Source organism: Poromitra crassiceps (genome assembly GCF_964638095.1).
Source record: "Poromitra crassiceps genome assembly, contig: HAP1_SCAFFOLD_206, whole genome shotgun sequence".
Taxonomy (NCBI): domain Eukaryota; kingdom Metazoa; phylum Chordata; class Actinopteri; order Beryciformes; family Melamphaidae; genus Poromitra; species Poromitra crassiceps.
In genome coordinates this window covers 109499-129438 of record NW_028152179.1, presented here as the reverse complement: position 1 = coordinate 129438, position 19940 = coordinate 109499, and the positions used below count along the sequence as shown (strand labels likewise).

At 54.3% G+C, this 19940-nt stretch overlaps 1 protein-coding gene across 1 annotated transcript; it reads right to left on the bottom strand.

The window, feature by feature from the left end:
- Window positions 1-11114: 11114 nt before the first annotated feature.
- Window positions 11115-13173, bottom strand: LOC310770739 (kelch-like protein 10; the record flags this gene model as incomplete). The annotated part of the gene is made up of 3 exons (XM_083663456.1): window positions 11115-11446; window positions 11751-11927; window positions 12204-13173. The coding sequence occupies 3 exons, from the start codon at window positions 13171-13173 to the stop codon at window positions 11115-11117; spliced, it is 1479 nt and encodes a 492-aa protein (XP_083519582.1).
- Between the last annotated feature and the right edge of the window lie 6767 nt (window positions 13174-19940).

Below are 19940 nucleotides of genomic sequence, written 5' to 3'. Positions count from 1 at the left end.
GTCTGACACTGTGGCACATGTCGACTAGCTTCAGGTTGCGGTCCTGAGCTTCTTCCAGTGCAAGGCTATCCTCCAAGTACTTATTGTTCAAATCGGTATTTTCGGACCTCACCATCTGTAGAAGACGGGCCAGCTCCACTTTCTCCACGTTGAACTTAGACGAGACCTCAGCCAGCTCCATCTGGGCGAGCCGAGTCTCTTCATCGTGCGTGCGTACTTTCCTATCCATCTCATCCAGCATGGCCATCGTAAGCTTAGTGGTATGTGCCTCCTTTGCTTCGGCGGCTTCCTTCGCCTCCTCGGCCTGGGTACGCGCCTGCACCGCCTGGGCTCTCTCTTCCTCTGCCTTTGTCGCTTTGGCGTCGGCCTCTGTCCTTGCCTCCTCGGCTACGCTTCTCTCTTCATCTGCCTTTGTCGCTTTGGCCTCTGCCTCGGTCCTTGCCTCATCGGCTGCGCTTCTCTCTTCATCTGCCTTTGTCGCTTTGGCCTCGGCCTCGGTCCTTGCATCCTCGGCTACGCTTCTCTCTTCATCTGCCTTTGTCGCTTTGGCCTCGGCCTCGGTCCTTGCTTCATCGGCTACGCTTCTCTCTTCATCTGCCTTTGTCGCTTTGGCCTCGGCCTCGGTCCTTGCCTCCTCGGCTACGCTTCTCTCTTCATCTGCCTTTGTCGCTTTGGCCTCGGCCTCGGTCCTTGCCTCATCGGCTACGCTTCTCTCTTCATCTGCCTTTGTCGCTTTGGCCTCGGCCTCGGTCCTTGCCTCCTCGGCTACGCTTCTCTCTTCATCTGCCTTTGTCGCTTTGGCCTCGGCCTCGGTCCTTGCCTCATCGGCTATGCTTCTCTCTTCATCTGCCTTTGTCGCTTTGGCCTCGGCCTCGGTCCTTGCCTCCTTGGCTGCGCTTCTCTCTTCATCTGCCTTCTTCCCAGCTTCTTGAGCCTTGGCCACAGCTTGCCTGACCTCGGCAAGCTCGGTCTCAAGCGTCATGACTCCTTGCTTTTTTTCCTGCCGGGCCTCCTTCAACTGCAAGGCTAGTTTGTCAATCTTGGTCCTGGCCTCGATCGTCGAGGTCATCATCAGCATGGCGATGCTGTGATACGCGCCGCACAGCTCCTGCGTCAGGGCTTCGGTCACCAAGCCAGATACATCCGAGCCTCTCACCTTATCTAACAGGCTGACAAAATTGTGGAAGCCCTCAGACATCAGCCTGAGATTCTCTGTCGTGCACTCGGCCCCGGGAACCGAGGGGATTGACGCGTATATGATATCCGAGAACCTGACACGAAAATCCCCGCCAAAGTTCCACGGATCTTGCACCATCCTCTGAAACTCGGGTCGCTGGGGCGCACCAGCACCAGACTGGGGTCCCGTCGCGTGAGTCATAGGATCCGGAGGCGTAGCAGCTGGAGCAGCAGCGGCCGCCGGAGGAAATGCTTTCGCAGATACGGTCAAGTTCGACTTGCCGGACAGCCCGGGCTTGGGGGCAGAGAGGTCCGTCCGGGCTCCTGGCGTAGGCTCTGCGCTCGTAGCGACTGAGGCACTGCCACAGCTCCCAGCCTGCGAGTTCTTCCGATTCGTAGTGGCGCGCTACGACTCGTCGGCTTGCGCTCTGTGCAAGCTCCTCCTCGCCACCTTTGTATGCACGAGCATGGTTGATGCAGTACCTCACAGGCTCGTCGTCGACGCCGGGACGCCGGGCTTCGGCGCAGAGGGTTGTGCACACGTTCCCGAGGAGGATCCTGTCAATCTGCTTTACGCCTGGGACCCTGAGCGGTTCCGGGGGACAGGCGAAGCTAGGGTCCCGTCGGTAGGCGTAGCCGCAGCGCTGGCACAGGCCCTCCAGGCCCAGGCCAGCTCTGATCCCCGAGTGCAGCTCCACTAGGGCGCAGGCCCAGACCCTCGCTGCGTCGCAGCACAACGCCGCCAGGCAGACGCCCCAGTAGTCCGTCGTGATCTTGTCGATCTTAATCTTGCCACCTCTTCTGTCACCTCCGTACCTCTTGAGCTCCAGCCCGTCAAACAGCAGACCTATCCGTAGCCTGGCCTCGGGGGGCATCGGGTCGTGCGCTTTGTCGCAGCACTGGTTAACAGCCGAGCAGGACAGACCGCCTGCTGGAGCCCGGCGCAGGACGACTGAGTTGCCCCAGGGTCGGGGCGGCGACGGGTCGCCTGACGGCAGATGAAATACGACCTGCTCGTACAGGGCCTTGAACGCCAACGGCGCCGCAAGTGCAGCCATTGTTTGGACCATTGTGGCGTCGAGCTCGAACCCGGCGGACATGTCGGACGCCGCGAGCCTGACTTCCCTGTAGACCCCGCGCAGTATCTTCCTCACCTCGATCTCGGGGTTCTTGCCCATGTAGATCTCCCGGTCGTCGCCGTCCCCCGGGGGGGCCTCGGCGGGCATGGCCCACGCTATCTCTGCCCCGGCCAGTGAGCCCATGTGTCTCACGGGGTGTCCTCTGGCGTCCGCGTAGCACGGGTCGAGGAAGTGTCTGCCCGAGATCAGGCCGTGTGCCCTGTCGCCCGAGGCATCGGTCACGACGAGCACGAGGCAATGCGTGGCGGGGGAGAAGCCGTTGTCAAGGTCTACGCACACACGGCCCTGGCCGTCTGGCTTTACTGCCACTAGGTGCGGGAGCTCTCGACCCAGCTTGGACAGCGTCACCCGCACGTATTCGACCGAGGCCACCGAGCCCGGGTCGCTCAGTTCGACGAGCAGCAGTAAGGCAGAGGGGGGCATGGTCTCGCGTTTTGGGTGTTTTCGTGCTGGGCCAAATCGATGGAGCCAAAGAGTTTAACCTGGTACCATAAATGTCCCCTTGTTGCGTCACATCATCGAGGTAGTAGTTTGGAGTGTTGCTAACATGTGCCTTAGCGATATTTCCAGCATCCCACTGCCACAGTACACACATACCCCCAAAACTGAGAGACAAAGACAGAAGGTTTATTCTTGTGAACGCATCTTTATTGGCACTCAACAGACCGGTAACATAACATTGTATAGTAAATGACTTTGGTCCTCCCTACCCTGCCCCCTTGTGTATCAGTGTTCATTAAACTTTTCTCACCAGAACCTTAGTGTTGTCCTTATTGTGCTGTGTTCATTGTCAACCATCCTTAGCACCACACTGTGCACATAATGAACTGCATTGTGGACCCTTATATGACACGGAGTAGCAAAAACACAGACAAACAAAGGAGACGGAACTGATTGGGTTGAGGTGTTCATTTTTATTTATTTTATTTTTTGCAAACATAATGACAGCAATTGGTGCCGTTGTCCAGCACCGCCATCATGGTTCTTTTCCGCATCACCAGTTTGGAGATGAAGTCGTCAGGCTGCGATCCGGTTGCTTCAAGGGCGGTGAAGGATCGCCCGTATATCCCCTTCAGTTCATCCAGTACCCACTGGAGGGTACCCGGCCCGATGTTTGGGTTGTTTGGGCCAAGACGCTTGGAGTAGAAAGTGCCGTCCTCGACGCGCACGGAGGCATCACAGATGTGACCATCAACGTTGTAAGTGACCGAGATCAGGTCACCGTATACATGTTTGCGGAAGTACCCGGAGAACACCATGTTGTTGGTGCCGGCTTCTTCTAGTGCATTGTAAACGGCGGCCTGGGTCGCTGCCCCCCACCAGCAATTGCCCAGCCGAGTTTTGACATCCGGCCACTCCTTTGACAACACCTCCGAGTTGGCAGGCTGGTAGTAGGCTGGCATTCTTCTCATGGTGCGCTTAGGTGGGGGTCTCTCACCCGCAACCAGTCCGATCACGCCGGACTCCTGGTTGGGCTGGGCGGGTGGATAGACACACGCGTCGCTCATATCGGAAGCGCGTCTGTCTCCTAGATCCGGGTCAGTGTGTGGCTGCTCGCTCCTGTTAGTACAGTAGGTAAAGGTCCTCACAGGAGATGGCAGAAGACTGACATGAAGGCTCAGCAGCCATCTATTCTAAAGACAACCTGCCTTCATATATTTTTCCTAGACTCTTTTCATCTCAACAGTAGACACAACACAACAGGATCATGGGCTAGACAGAAACGGGCCAGTATGGCTGCCCTAGTTCTCATAATCAGTGCCCTATGCTACTCTTCCCCGTATGCTACTCTTCCCTTGTCCCTTGTACAATAAACCTCTGTGCAACACCAGCCCGATGTGCGAGTTTGTAATGATGAGAGAATGAGACAAAAAGGGTTTCAGATCGAAATATGTATTCTTTATTGCAGGAAAATATATGGATATATAGACAGGCATCTGCATACTGCAGAGAGACATTCAATTAAATTCAGTTCAATTTATTGTTGTCCACAATGTGGAAATTTGCCTTTGGCTTTACAGGTTTGCTTGCACATTATGGAAAGTACACGGCACAGGAAATTATAGGGTACATAAGACAACAGCGATAACGGGCATGGTTCTGATCTGGATGAGTCTAACGTTTATGAATTTAGCAGATTTATTGCGTTTGGTATGAAACATTTTGTTCTTGGTTGCTGCAGGAACTCTATAGCGTCTTCGTCAGCGTGCCGACATGCCGGAATGGCTGCCCTAGTCGTCGTCATCGAACATGTGATCGTACGGATCCTCCTCCTTGCTGTCCTCGTTTCCGTTGAACCAGTTCCGCTTGACGGCGTCGCCGTAGCCCTCGGACGTGTCGTGTGCGCGCAGCTTGGCCGCTCTGCTCTTGGCCAGCTCAAACAGGGGTCTCTCGTCCTTATCCAGTTCGATCTGGCTGGCCTGTATCTTGGCCACAAGAGATCTGTACGACTCCTCTGTTATCTTGGGGAAGAGGGCGTTGAGCCTAGACACCTGGATGCGGGCCACGAGCATGAGATCAGTTTCATTCTTTACCGTGGCAAACATGGACTGCTCCGGGACGGCTTCGGACTCTGTGTAAGCTGCCCTGCCGTGCTGGCCGCGAACATCCCCGTTGATGCACTGGTTGCTCAGCACATTGATGTAGTAATAGTCCTTGTTCCTGCAAAATCTCATGCAGCCGAACGTACCAGTGTGGAGGTCCGCGAAGATCCACAGCGACGTGTCGATCATGACCGGGGCCAGTACCTGTGCCCGAGCATTGTTGAACATCGTCTCCGTATGCAGGATCCTTGAGTCGCGGGTTAACTGGACCTTGCAGTACGCAAGTTTGTCGTTTTGCTGAAGCAGATTGTCAACCTTCAGTCGCGTATTCCCGAGATAGCGGAGCGTCCGCCCCAGCGTTGGGGGGAGCGTATTACACCGGTCAGCGTCTAGCCATTCCAGCGAGTCCAAGTTCAGCCCGGACGACCACGGCTTGCCCTCGGGAAAAGCTTTCCCCTTGATCTTCAGCGGGTCGCAGCATTTGAAGCTTGTCAGCATGTTCACCGTCTCGCCTTCGTTACCCTTCTTGGGCATCAGCTGTGCATTCAGGCACAACAGAGCGTTGTACAGGTTGGAGCCGTGCTTGGGGTTAGGGGCATGCACAAGCCGGGCCAGCTCGGCACAGAAGAAGCCCATGGCGAAAGCCACGGCCTGGCGGATCGACAGGGCCAGTGTGAAGTGGCACATGGGCATGTTGCCGTTGGTGCCGAGAAACCGGTAGGTGTGGTCCCTTTCGATGTCGCTTTTGTTCATTCTTTCGTCGAACCTGGGGTCGTTCGGGTCGAGTACGTTTCCCACCTCGGTGAACTCGGTTTCGTTGAATCGGTGCCAGCGGGAGTACACCCCAATACTCGTTACCGTGGATGCTTTAGCATTGATGCCCGAGCCGCACTTGAACGGGCTGGCCATCATCGCGCCCACCTTGGAATTGAGCTTTAGCTTGTCCGTCTTTGCGCCCGCCAGGGAAATGTCGATGGCCTCCGACATGTACGTGCCCCCGCTCATGGTCATCGCAACCGAGGTGAAGGTGCCGCTTTGCTTGGAGGAGCTGCTGTGCTGCTTGGTCGCGGGCCGCTGTTCCTTCTGTGACGTGTACACTTTGCCCCAGTCCTGCATCGCGCCCCCGGTCTGGGGCCTGAAGCCTACCCCCGAGCACAGCAACATGTTCCCCTGTGACCCGTCCTTGATGCTCTTGTAGAGTGTCTCTGTTTGATTTACTATGGCATCGCGCAGCAGCAACACGCTGCCGCCGGCCTTGTCCAGGTCCGACTGGCTGTACTGGCTGTTGTTGTGGCAGGGCAGCATGTTGCGCATCGTCGCAAACACCAGGCACTGCAGGTAGGCCATCATGTTGTCTGACAGCAGGTACTCGTAGATGCAGAGGTTCTTACCATACATGTCCGGCCCGCCCATCGGCACCTGGGCAAGCGCCTTGTTTTTCTCGAGCGCCGCCGCTCGGTCTCCCATCTGCGGGGCAACAAACCATAGGGCTCGGCACTCGCTTTCCGTCAACCTGTTTTTGTGCGCGAGTCGCTCCGCTATGTCGGCGCCGGTCCAGTAGAAGCCTGCAGTAGATGGGGTGACGTCCTCGCCTTGGCAGATGTGGAAGCCTTGGAAAAGCCTGTAGACGCCGCCGACCGGCAGCCACATGGGCTTCGTCAGCGTCGCTGCAAACAGCGGGTCGACAAAGTTGTGCTCCAGGAAGGGCGCGGAGGCTGCGCTCAGCACCATCGCCAGGTCCTGGGGTTCCATGTTCAGAGCCACGCACCTGGCAAACAGCTGCGTCAGGTACATGAACACCATGTGCCGAGGCTCTGATCCGTCGGGCCCCGGAATGGGATCGTCGGTTTTCAGGTCAATCGGCGAGAACTTCTGGAGCAGCTGCAAGATGAAGGCCGCCGCCTCCAGCGAAGTCTCCCTGAACACGATCCAGGGCTGGGCCTCGCCAGAAGGCTTTTGTATTTCGGCGAGCACATTGTCCGAGGTCATAGAGCCTACGAACGCCGAGAGGACAGCCTCTTCGCCTTGCAGTTTGACCAGGCTCTGCCAGGCCACCTGCTCATACGTGACGTGGGAGCGGTGAGGGACCTTGTCCATGGTGCGAGGGCTGCCCTGGATAGTCAGGAAGTGGCCCAGGTGCTCGCCATGCAGCACGAGCACCTTGCTCGGCACGACGGCGGGGCAGTAGACATGGAAGACAGGCGGGGAGTCGACAAGGACGTGGGTCATGGGCGACAGCTCCATCCCGTAATCGATGTTGGCGTGGCCCGGTCCCACCGTCAGGCAAAAACTCTCCTGGGGAAGGTTTACCTTCAGTGTCTTAGTTACGCCACCCGCCATTCTAAGAGTCCGAGGGGGTCTGGAGCCGACCGTGAGAGAAAGGAACTAGAGAAGTTGTTGACGTGCAAGACCAACACTCGGGGCTGTGACAAGGCGTACGCCTTCTGTCTCTTTTTGTGGGACGATCTGGCTGCTGCGCTGTTTCCGGGCGAGAAGGGGGAAAACGCCAACTGGCTGCCAAGCAGGGAGGAGGTTTCAGCTAGGGAGAACAAGAAGCATCTACTCAGATTAGGACTGATGGCGCACTTTTATAGGTACTTGTCAAGGAACCCGGGCCCTAATACCCCGGAGCACGCCTCCCGGTTCAGGGGCGTGAAGGAGGCGGCCGGGCTCCTATTTCAGGGCTCCGTCTTAGCCAGGCAGCATCGCCCGAGGACGGCGGCGACCGGAAGGTCCGGTGACGGCCAGTGCCCGGGCATCAAGTGGCACAAGTTGAGCTTCGTCAAGGCCAAGCAGTCATACCAGAACAGGCTCACCAAGGCCTTTCAGAAGGTGAAGCAGGTCGGCCACGCGGGCTTGGTCAAGAGCGACCTCCAGTGGGGCCTCGGCTGCTACTACAGGCTGGCTATGGCCTACACCACCGACAGCCCGCTGGAGCTGGCGGCTGCGTGCATGCCATGGCTGAAGCCCGCGGTCGAACTCATCAACCAAGAGAACTTCGCGGAGCTGGCCGGGTTGCACGAGCGTGTGCTGACGACGCTGTACGCCGTGCTCAACTGCTACGTGAACTGGATCGAGCCCACCTACCACCAGCTCCTGCTGGTGCCCGGCCAGCCGCGCGGCAAGCCCCGCGTTGACGAGTGTGACATGCGCTGCTACAGCTGCCTCAAGAACCAGACTTTCCGCTCAGCCGAAGTGCGGGGCAACCCCAAGAACATCGACGTCCAGTTTGACTTCGACAGGATGGCCTTCAGCTCGTCTTGCTGCCAGGCCCCCGTCATGTACATGCCCCTCTGCACCGAGTCGGTCAATACGCTGACATTCACCTACATGAGGCAGGTGTACACCACATGCCCGTTGTGCAAGAGGACCATCTTTTCGGAGCTGCTGGTCGACTATCCCACGCTCGTCTCACGTTGCATCTCGTGCTTTGGGAGGAGCGGGGACGACGGGGGGGCCGTAGACGCCGACAGCCGACTGAACTATTAGCGTCTCGGAGCCGCTCTTGCTGCTAACAACTTCGAGCCCACGTCAGTCGCAAGCGACTCAGACACACTGATGGTTCACGACTGCGGGCCGCGGCACCCGGACTCAGCCGCAGACAGCGACGGCTAAGACTCTGAGGTCTCCGATGACCATGTCTCGGATTGCGACGCTGACAGTGAGCCCTACTGCGGCCATACAGAAGAGTGTGACGCTGCTCCGAGAGCCGGCGGAGATCAACGCAGCCCTCTTCGTGGTGCGAGCTGACTCGCAACGCGCAACGACGGAGAGCGAGAGTGTCCGTCTGAGTGTTGCGGCGTCCGTCTCGGATGCCGGCTGCATTGAATGGAACTCCGACGGCTACGGCCCAGACAAGTACTTGCATACCACTGTCAGCACCATGTACGTTACGCTGCCCGACGAGAAGAGCGACTCAGACTGCGACGGCTCAGAAACGGACAGCGACAGCGACGGCTCAGAAACGGACGGCGACGCCGACACGCGAACACCGCCTAGCTCCGGGGCTGGCATAACTGAGGAGTTTGTGACACTGTTGTAACTCGATGTGTGATGTGAGACAATAGAAAATAAAAACATATTTGACTGTAACCCCTAGGGTGTTGTTGTGTCTATCTTTCTGAGCTTGGTCGAATAGAGGCCCCGGTCTGACTCCTGGTGACGGCCTAGAAGAGGGGCTTGTTGACAATGAATTTAAGCTACTAGCCTAAGCGAGGCTAAGCGGATCAGCGAGGTCTCAGTCCGCACTTCCGCACCTCAGTCAAGATCCCTCGACCGCCTCTACAACAACACCATGTCCGAGAACCGTTGCTTCTTGTGCGGGTCCGCCGACACGCTGCCTTCCTACACCGAGACCTGCCTGAGGATGCTCGACATCCTGCATGACATCCTACACAAGTACTGGCTGCCGTTGGAACCGGGCGTCAAGTCAGCATTGCTGTACAAGCCTTTGAATGCCGTGACCAGCTGGGCCCTCTGCTCTGGCAACAAAGCAGATGCCTGGGAGCAGCTGGTCAAGGGAGTGACCAGCTTCATTGAACCTAACTCCACTGAGTTCAAGGACCTTAGGTCTGAGATGGAAGCGCTCGCCGATCGCACCATACCAGTGGAGCTCCCGCTTACGTCCCGCTCTGCACCGAAGAAGCAGACGGACGTGTTCATCTGGCACGATGTCCTGGCTGAGATGAACGAAGTCTCGCTGAGCAAGGTCTACCTGCTGTTGTGGCTGATCAACCGGCAGACCTGCCAGGTCCACAGGGGCGACTTGTTTATACGTTTAAGGGACAACGTTACGGCCAGGGCGATCACGCAGTACGTTGAGGACTGGTCCGGGTCTTATTTCGGCTGGATTACGCGGGCCGTCTTGGAGAGATTGTACCTGTACAGTCAGCGCATCTGCACACCGGATCACCTTCGGCTACCCACGGGTGTGTTCCGCCACCAGCTCTACCTGCCGGCGGGCCTGAAGTCAACGCCCTTGGTTCAGGCGGGCAAGGACGAAGCGACCAAGTTCGAGGCGAGCTACAGAAATCGCACCGCGAAGGTACGCGTGGCCATCTTCGACAAGGTGCCCGAGTACCGCAAACCGCTGTCGTGCAAGACAAGCGGAATGGAGCCGCGCAAACTTCTCCAGAACCTGCTGTTCACCTTCAAACCAGACCGCTTGGCTGACGTATACCACTACTTCGCACTACTCAACTTCGACGACCCGCAGCAGCCTGGCCGCCACCTCCGGCTCAACCTCGCCAACGGGCCCGATGTGCGGCTGGCGGCCCCGGAGAATCTCTTCCATCTGGCTGAGGAAAACGGCCTGAGCGTTGCGGCGGTGTGCCGGGGCCTGGAGCTGATCCTTCGCGAGGTGTTTAGGCTGGTCAGCGAGGCTGACAGCGTCAAGGTCATGCTGAGCAACTTTCGTGGCAGGCCAGGAGTGTCCCACGCCCCCTCTGCAGACCAGGAGGATCTGTGCAGGATGACGGTCGCCGTGCGTGCACTGCAGCGCCGCCCATTCGCGCTCGACCTGTGCATGATGGATTGCCTGGGGCAGGACACCATGCTGATCGACAGCGCCTTTGCCACCAAGGGCGAACGCGGTGCTACCACCTACAATGCCATGAACGTCGTCAAGGTGTGCCACCCCTCATACGTCCCGTGGCCCGAAAACTGGCTGACCGAGCTGCTCTGGCGCGACATTGACGAACACGGGTTTGGTTTGGCCGCGAGGGACTACGGCCACTACATGATGTATGCGAAGCACTTAACCAAGGCAAAGACGTCCGTGGCGGCCTTGGGGAGCGCTGATGCTGAGATGCTTGAAGACACCGTCAAGGTTGAGACACTCCAGGACAAATAGTGGGAGTGACACTTCTGTTACCTGATATATGTTGTTGATTTACTGAAATTCTACATAGGGCCCTGGGCCTCGTGAACCAGATTTTGATTTTCTGTGTATGTGTGTTTTCTGCACCTGCGAAAATAAAGAATACAAAGAACACAGTGTCACATTTTAGTTTTAATGCTGATGGCTATTGGTGCTGGCATTCTGGGGTTCTGGTATAAATACAAATATATGAAGAGAGAATAACCGGTGGGGCAGAGCAAACCCCTAGAGTAAATCATAGAAAAGAAAGAGACAAATATAGACCTCTGTGATGAGCATGGAGTTGACGCTATGTACAGCAGTTGTAGGGTTCCAATGATACAAATAAAAAACAATATTCTACAAGAATGATCAGAGTATGCGTTTTTAATTTATTCTTCACACTGTTTCACAGGTCATGACAGAGAGAAGCTTTAGACCAGGTTGTGAGTACTCTGCCATGTCGGACAGTCCGTGTGCCACACAGCAGCTGATCCTAATGCCTCTCATCCCGGTCCCGCACGCTTCGTGCCACTCATTGGTGCTCCAGTCGCAGCGCTCCACTTTGGAGCTGTTGGGGGATCCTCCGCATACGAACAACTGGTCGTCCACCACCTCGATGCCGAAGCTGCTGCGCGGACGAGGCATGTCGGGCGCGGCGCTCCACGTGTCGGTTAGCGGCCCGTAGGCCTCGGCGCTGTGCAGTCTAGTTCCGATATAACTGCCGGCCACTGCGTAGACGCGCCGTGGTGTAGCGGGGCACGGAGTACTCGGCCATGTCGGACAGTCCGCTTGCCACACAGCAGCTGATTGAAATGCAATCCTCCCCCATCCCGCAGGCTTCGTGCCACTTGTTGGTACTCCATTTGTAGCTCTCCACCTTGGAGCTGTCGGGTGATCCTCCGCATACAAACAACTGGTCGTCCACCACCCCGATGCCGAAGTTGGTGCGTGGTTCCGGCATGTCGGGCACGGCGCTCCACCTCTGGGTTAGCGGGTCGTAGGCCTCGGCGCTGCGCAGTCGTCCGGCCAAACCATGGCCGCCCACTGCGTAGATGCGCTGTCTGTAGGCAATGACGCCCAAGTGGGAACGCTCGACGCTCATGCGGGCGATCTTCGTCCACCGGTCGGTGTCTGGGTCGTAGCACTCGGCCGTGTCCAGGACCTCATGTGTCTCATAAGAGTGCTCATACTCCGTCACACGACGATATACTACACCACCGCAGATGTAGACTTTGTTGTTCAGTACTGTGGCGCTGGCGTGCATCCTCTTCCCGTTCATAGGTTGGAGCAGAGTCCACTTGTCGGTCTCAGGATCATAGCGTTCGACACTGTCGTGCACGATGCCTCTCTCGAACCCATCCTGCTCGGTTTGTACCTTTCCTACCTTGCCTCCCATGGCATAGATACTGCCATTCAGTACTGCCAAGCTGTGCCCCCCTGGGCGAGGATGATGCATGGCTGCCACATCGTGCCAAGTACGGGTACCGAGGTCAAACTTCCGCACGCTGGTGTTAATGCAGAACGAACCTCTCTCATCGCTCATGTAGCCGCCAACACAGTAGACAGCGCCATTTAGGAAAGCGGCGGCGCTGTAATTTTGCATAGGCCGAAGTTCACTGTTTGGTACATTGGCCCAGAACTTGTCACGTGGATCGTATAGCCGAATCCTCGAAGTTGTACCGTCGCCAAACCTGATTCGAGTGACGGCCAACAGGACGGCATGTGGCTGGCGCGGCCGAATCTGGGCGTTTACATCACGCATGACCCTCTCGGCCTCGGCGACGATCGCCTCACACTCTGCGTCGTCCTTCACCAGACCGTGGTTCTTCACCCGGTCGACGAAGTAGTCCGTGGCCATTAGGGCCAGGCGGATCTTGGGCAGTAGCGCGGATATGTGACCTTCGCGCTCCTCGGGCGCGTGGGCGATCCAGCGGAGCGCGGCCTCGAACGCGGCGCTCTCCCGCCCCACGTTCAGATCGTCCCGTCCGAGGATGTCCGTCAACCGCTCGAGAGAGAGTCCCAGGAACTCTTCGGAGTACGCGGCGATCTGCTCAAAGCGCAGCAGGATAAAGAGAAAGGCCTCGTTCCTCAGGTCCGGACAGTGGTATAGGTCTGCCAAGGTAAAGATGCCGACGCAGTTCCCCGGGTGGAGCCGCGCCTCCAGGAACTCGCAGCAGGAGCGTTTCACCCCGGCGAAGCCGAGGTAATCCGCCGCTATCAACAGCTCCTCCGCATTGTTCTCGGTCACCGGGACGGAGCCTGCGTCGGCGGAGTCTAGGAGGAGACGCATCGCGTTCGTCGACACGGGGCCGTCCATCTCGTAGACGTCGTCCTGTGACGTCCAACCGTGGGCGAAGACAGCGCGGAAGTATGGGCTGCAGCCGCAGAGGACGGCCTTGCGGACGTCGAATTCCGTGCCGTCCACTCTGATCCGCCAATAGCCCGAAGGCGGCATTGCGACTACCGGGGTTCCAATGACAAAAATAAAAAACAATATTCGATATGATCAGAGTATGCGTTTTTTTTTCTCCTTTGATGGGAAAATCTGACTTCTGGAGGTCCTCACACCAGAAGGGAAAAGACAGAAAGTGATACTTCGGGCAGGGGGGTGTTAGTTTTACAAGACTATCTGGAGCAGAAAACTGGGCTTAAAACCTGTACCATTCTAGAGGAGAGGAGGAGAGGATTTTGTGCGACGGGCGTTTTGTCAGAGAAGAGTTTTTTGTCGGAGGAGAGGATTTTGTAAGAGGGGCGTTTTTCAGAGGCTGTCCTCTAACAAAGATATCTCCTGACAGAAACACCATCCTCTGACAACTCTGTCTCGCTCTGACAGGATGCTCCCTGTGGTGGCTATAAAATACCAGTGTCTTGGAGTCTTGTCTTGTACATGTCTTGGAGAAGCGTAATCTGTAAGTGTTTTATTGATAGGATTCCAGCTCGAAAATGCTACCTACTTTTTCTTTTAGAAGTACATTTTCTTTACCAATTGTTTCCTACGAATGCCAGAAGTATTATGTTCATTGTAATTGTAATGTGTCTGCGTTTGTGCACAGATATTCGCAAAAACTGAAGGCCTGAAAGATGCCGCCACTTCGATTGTGCCCCATTTGCTACTACAAGCTGGTCAACCTGCCTGAACACCTCATGAAAGTCCACCATATATTTGATAAGGAAGAGCGCAAACTCTATCTTGCCCTTGACCACGGGAGGTAAGTAAAAAAAATGTTTTTACCGCACTAGGCAGAGCTTCTTTAATTCCTGTATTATGCTGAACATATATTGAAAACTGATTTGTGTTGAGGTACGCTGGACCACTGCCCTGCCACCAAGGAAAGTGTGCCGGGGAGTATAAGAAAAGGCTGGACATACACCTCGCTGTTGAGCACATCGATTTTGGGGTATGATTGTACACCTTTCTTAACATCACCTTTAGATTTCTCTAGTTACCACCGGTCATTTTGGAACTTAACCATAACGATTCCAGCTTCAAACCCTTTATGTTCTACGTTTAAAGGAGGAAGAGAGGAAAGAGGTACTGGCTAAAGAGAAAAATGGAGAAATCCGGCAGCGCCTGAAAGAATTGCAAGAAAAGAAGGGAGAGGATAAGTCAACGAGGCATGAGGTCAAGGAGCTAAAAAAGTTAGTGGTTGACTTAGAGTGTAAATTGGCGGACGCCGTCGCCAGTGGCAGCTGGGGCGCCAAGGACCCAAAAAATGCAAAGAAGAGACCGAGGCGAGATGAATCAGACTCTGACAGCCTTCAGGGAAGAGACCGGCGGCGCGACCAACCAGCGGTTCTGCCGCCCAGGGCTCTGGAGGGGCGACGGGCAAGGATGACAATCGGTTTGTCGCTCAGCACAAACCTTTATAATGACTGTATCACCTTTACATTTGCCTGACAATTATTGTGTTTGTTTACTGCTTATAGGGGACCTCACCGATCGCTGGCTGAGCAGTCGCCTACACTCCAATGCCTCAAAGAAAAAAAAAGAGAACTGCAAGCAGGGGGTCAAGCATGTAATGGAGTTCATCAGGGCCATGGGAAGTGGCGACAGCGGGCTGAATGTGTCCCTTACTTATATTGATGAGCCAGGGAAACTTCAAATGTAAGTTATATTTTTCTTCTTTTTTTGTCGCAGACACACACACACACACACCATGGTGTGATTGTTGTTGCTACCTGTGTCAATTACCAGAGCATTAGTTCTACTTATATATATATTGTTTTAGGTGGCTCAAAGACCTGCGATCACAGTTTGCAATACCTACTATCAAGACCCGAGTGTACCATGTGCGGACTTTCCTGATTTATGTGCATAGTCAGGCCTTCAACGGGGTATGAGTAGCAGTGTTGAGTGGATTACTTTTCAGCAATGTAATAATGTAACACTTTACAATTTCCAAAGCTACTTAGACACCCATACAGACATTGTTAATTGCATTTTATGTATTTTTTGTTTTGGATTATCTATTATCCTCAGGTGAGGTTGGGATCTCGCCGCTTTAGCTCCCTTTTGGAAGTCCTCAAGAAGGAGCAGGATGCTCTCGAGGCTGAGCTGCTGGGACATCGTCAGCGAAAAGCTTTGGAGAAGGCCAGTGAGTACAACATTTTGTATGAAATTTTCTTATCTTTCTTTCTTTTTTTTGTATGTGAATTATCTGACTTTGCAATTTAATACTTTACAGAGTTTCTCCTGAGCAGGGCCCAGTTGGAAGAATTCCGCAGAGTGGCAAAATGCAGAATCCCCAATTGCCTGGGTAAGTGTGAAATATCCTAGACCGTACGACTAGATCCACAGCCATTATACGAAATATTGGGTGAAATAACTGTCTCTTTAAATCGATGTATCAGAGAAACTGCTGAAAAGCCCAGGCAGCGTGGAAGCCCTCAAGCGCTTTGTCGGGTGGCTGGCGGGGTATGTATTCTCCCTAAGCGGCCATCGGAAAGGGGTGCTCACACATTTGACCCCCCTTCAGGTGGAAAACCCACAGCAGGACGAGGACGTGTACGTCATCAATGTACGTAATGGTAACCTTTACCAAGCATGAGATGTTTTGTACATATCGCTTTGTGTATTCCTGTATCTGTATTCGGCTTTGGCTGGAACACACTACTACATTTTCGTCTACGACTCCAGGTGGCAGAGCATAAGACGGCCGGCACCTTTGGCCAAGCAGGAATTGTCCTCACGCTTGAGGAGTACACCTGGTTCCGGAGGTTCGCCACCATCCGCCACACGCTCCCGGGCTACCAGTCCCAGGCTACCTTCTTCTTTAACTCGGCCGGGGGAGTTATGGCCAAACTGGGGGAGATGGTGGGGACGGTGTTCAACTCGATTAAAATAAGTGGTGTGACGATCAACGTCATCCGCGCCTCTATCGCAACGATGGTGAGTTTGGCAGATTGATAGATATAAATTCTGTCATATGGACTCGGCTTCCCCTCTCAGGGTATGATTTGACGGCATCTTCAACACTCACTCTTTTGTACCAGGCCGAGCGTGAGCTCAGCAAAGAGCAGCGGGATCGGGTGTGCGTCGCCATGTGTCATGGTGTAGGCACATCTTCCAAGTGGTATGTGGCCCCCCCATCGGTCGCAGAGTCCTATGCCACTCGCACGTGCCTCGAGTACGGAGCGCGCCGCCCTGCCACTGAGGTACCTGCAGCAAGCGGCAAGGCCTGTGCGTCGCCCCCTCAACCTTCAGGTGCTTGTCCAGAACAATTCGATTAATTTGTGATATTCTCTATTCGTGTATACATCATTGATGTTACGCACTGCCGGGTCCTTACATTGTGTAGTTTTCTCTGTATTTTAGAGGAGAAGGATTCTCATCTATCCCCAGGAACTGAGGGACATGGTACTCGAGGCCTTCAAGGAACACTGGGATTCAGAAGGAGGAGAGGCCAGAGAGAGAAAGCTGTGAGTCGGAGGAAGACTGAAGATTTGTTGTTGTAGTTTATTTGGTTTTTATGTTGGTTGTGTTTATAATAAACATTGTGTGGTAATAGTTACATACAATAGAATAAATGTTGTAAATCTACCAGTCAAGTTGCATTCTTTGTTGTACTTTCATACATTAGGCTGAACAGATCAGAAAAGTTTTGCTGTGTGTTGCTATACCTTTGTCTGAGCCTATGGTAGTCCCTCTGCCGTACACACACACACACACACACACAAGGCTGCATGCATTTGGAGTCTGTTTATTTCACAGCTCATGAACTCAGCCTGTGTAGGTCCTAATTAGGGCAAAAGAGCTTTATGTCAGCTCGGTGATCCCAGTGCTGAGGCTACAGTCTGTCAGCGCCCTATTGGCCAGAAAGGTCAAGAAGGGAACAATAACGAGGCAAGTTATGGACAACGCAACGACTATTTACTGCCCGCCTGCTGCGGAAGCCTGATCCTCAGACGGAGGGGTAAATAATGGTGAGCGTGATACGTGAGGAGCTGGTGCTGTCCGACGATGCATCTCCAGAGCTGTTCGAGATCCTCATCATGGCCGGGGCTCCTGCCTCCGGCCTGCAGCTGCAGACGCTCAACGTCAGCGTCGAGCAGTCAGAGCTTGACCTCCTGCGGAACATGTGGGAGAAGGACTCTGGCACAGTGCCCAAGGCCGATCTCGATAACCTCCACTGGATGCAGTGCAAGGCCATGAACGAGGTGAACCTGAACATTCCCCAAGTTATCGCAGAGGACCCGCGGAAGCTGAACCGCTACTACATTTTCCTGTTGTTCCGCTACTGCATGTCGCGCAAGACGACCCGCGGGCGGTCCATCACCACCAAGCTGTGCAGCAGCAGGCCCGATGTGGTGCGTGGCACCATGAAAGATATACCCCAGAGCTGGCTGCAGACTTCGTCCAGCTCTCCAAATCCCTCAGCTCCACCTGTGATAGTTCAGCCTCATCCAGTCTCGGAGCACCGGCAATATAACGAGGAAAACGGAGGAGGCCGCTTTCAGACCCAGAACCACTTCTATCCGCACCAGCAGACTCAGCAGCCCGAGCGCACTGGGCCGGATGAGAACGCGTGCAATGTGACCCAGCGTGCCACTGAACGACCGGCAAGTGTACCGTGGCATCTGTATGGCCAGAGACCTAGGCAGCAGATGTACCCGGAGCTGTCTCAAAACAACGGGATAGATTCTGACCAAGACTGATGCGAAAAAGGTTGGTTGGGTAGCACAGGCTAACACTGCCGGGGTCGAGGATTCACAAGTACACAACGGACATCACGCTCGTGCCACAGCAGGAATGAAAACAGTGAGCCAGGACCAGAGTGTGCAACTGACCAATGGCACAAATAAAAACTATGTTCTACAAGAATTATCAGAGTATGTGTTTTTTTATTTTATTCTTCACACGTTTCACAGGTCATGACAGAGAGAAGCGTTACACCAGGTTGTACATGTATAGCAATATATATAAACAGAGATATATTTTTTTGCGAGAGGTTTGGATTCTTGTCATAGAGATGAGCACTTGTCACAGGATCTCATTTTTGTCAGAGAAATGAGTGCTTGTTACAGCACCATATACAAGAACAACAGTTCTGTGCCCCTCTGACGAAGAAGCAGAGTGAGACATGCCCGGACGCATCCGGGCCCCTGTGACTAAGAGGGAGCAGCTATATAAGGTGTTTTTGAAGGTCCTGCCTAACTACAGCCCTTTTGCCTGGTGGGGCAGATCGAAGATTCCTTCCGGCTAACGTTGAACATGCAGAGCTTTACATCAGTAGAGCCTCTGGTCTTTGACCTGCATGTTCGCGGACACGACACCTACATGAGACTGAGCCGTATCAACAAAGCCCTTGATGCCATGGCCGCACAGGGGGCAGAAGGAGGAGGAAACGGAGCAGGAGAAGCCCTTGATGCCATTGCCGCACAGGGGGCAGAAGGAGGAGGAGACGGAGCAGGAGAAGATGGAAGGAAATGTTCAACCCCCAGTCCTGACACATATCTATTACACGTCCGCGGACAGGACAGATTTCAGGCACTGACACATATCAACAAAGGCTTTGACCTGCTGGACGCACAAGAGGCAGAAGGAGGAGGAGACGGAGCAGCGGAAGATGGAGGGAAATTGTCAACCCCCAGTTCTGAAACAGACACATATTTATTGCGCATTTCTGGACTGAACAGATTTGAGTTCCTCAGCCGCCTCAGCGAAGGCTTCGAGATCCAGAACAGACAGCGGGCCGAAGGAGGGGGAGATGACTCCCGGGAAGAAACACAAGGAGGAGAGTGAGCAAGTACCTCCACTTCATCGCCGTACGCTGTTCGAGATGGAGTTAACCCTAACTAAGTAAAATCAAATAAATCAATAATGATAAAGGAAAATAAATAATAATACATAAATCCATTTCTGTTCTTTATTTGAGTGTGTCCTTGTATTCAGTTATATGGTGTTAGGTCACATTTATACAATCATCACACAGCCGTCACATTCTGTACTACATGTATGTGTTCACTAATGCTTCCGGTAGACCTCGGTCTCCTCTGGCAATTCTGTGCTGCATTAGCAATATGGGTTTGGTGTGTCTCTGACAAAATGCACACAGATTTGACAGTGGAAGCCATTTCTGTCAGAGGATAGCATTTTTCTTCGGAGCCGCACAGATTTGTTAGAGGATGACATATATCTGTCAGAGGACGGACTTTTTATAATTTCCTGTAGATTGCTGATAGACGTAGACTCTTGTCTGTTTTTCATTTCAATGTCGTGTAAAGTGATCAATAAAAGAAAACGCTCAGAAACCGGGGACAAGGTGTTGTGTGATGTTTATTGACATTAGGATACAGTACAGAAAATGAAAGACAAAGGCCAACACTAATCCAAAAAAGAAAAAAAAACAGTTGACAGCTAGACACCTGACGGTACACAAGCATCACACACACATACACACAGAGAGAGACAGGCCACGTTGCACCTCTCGGTATTCTGGGATAGCGCGCACAGGCGATCCGGGGGCTGTACATGGACTGCATGCCGCCCGTTTCCCGCTTCGCCGTGGTCCTAGTGCTGCCGTTGGAATACGGATGACTCGGGGCGGTAGGTCGAGGACGAGTTGGTGGCACAATAGCCGGCGTAGTTGGAGTTAGTGTACGGCTGATGAGTTGGGTTTTGCGCGCAGTAGGTCCCAGCGGCTAACTCGGTATCATCGTCCAGGTCGTTCTTGAGCCCCAGTACGCTTCTGACGATCACAAGTGAGCCCCAGACGTGGGCAA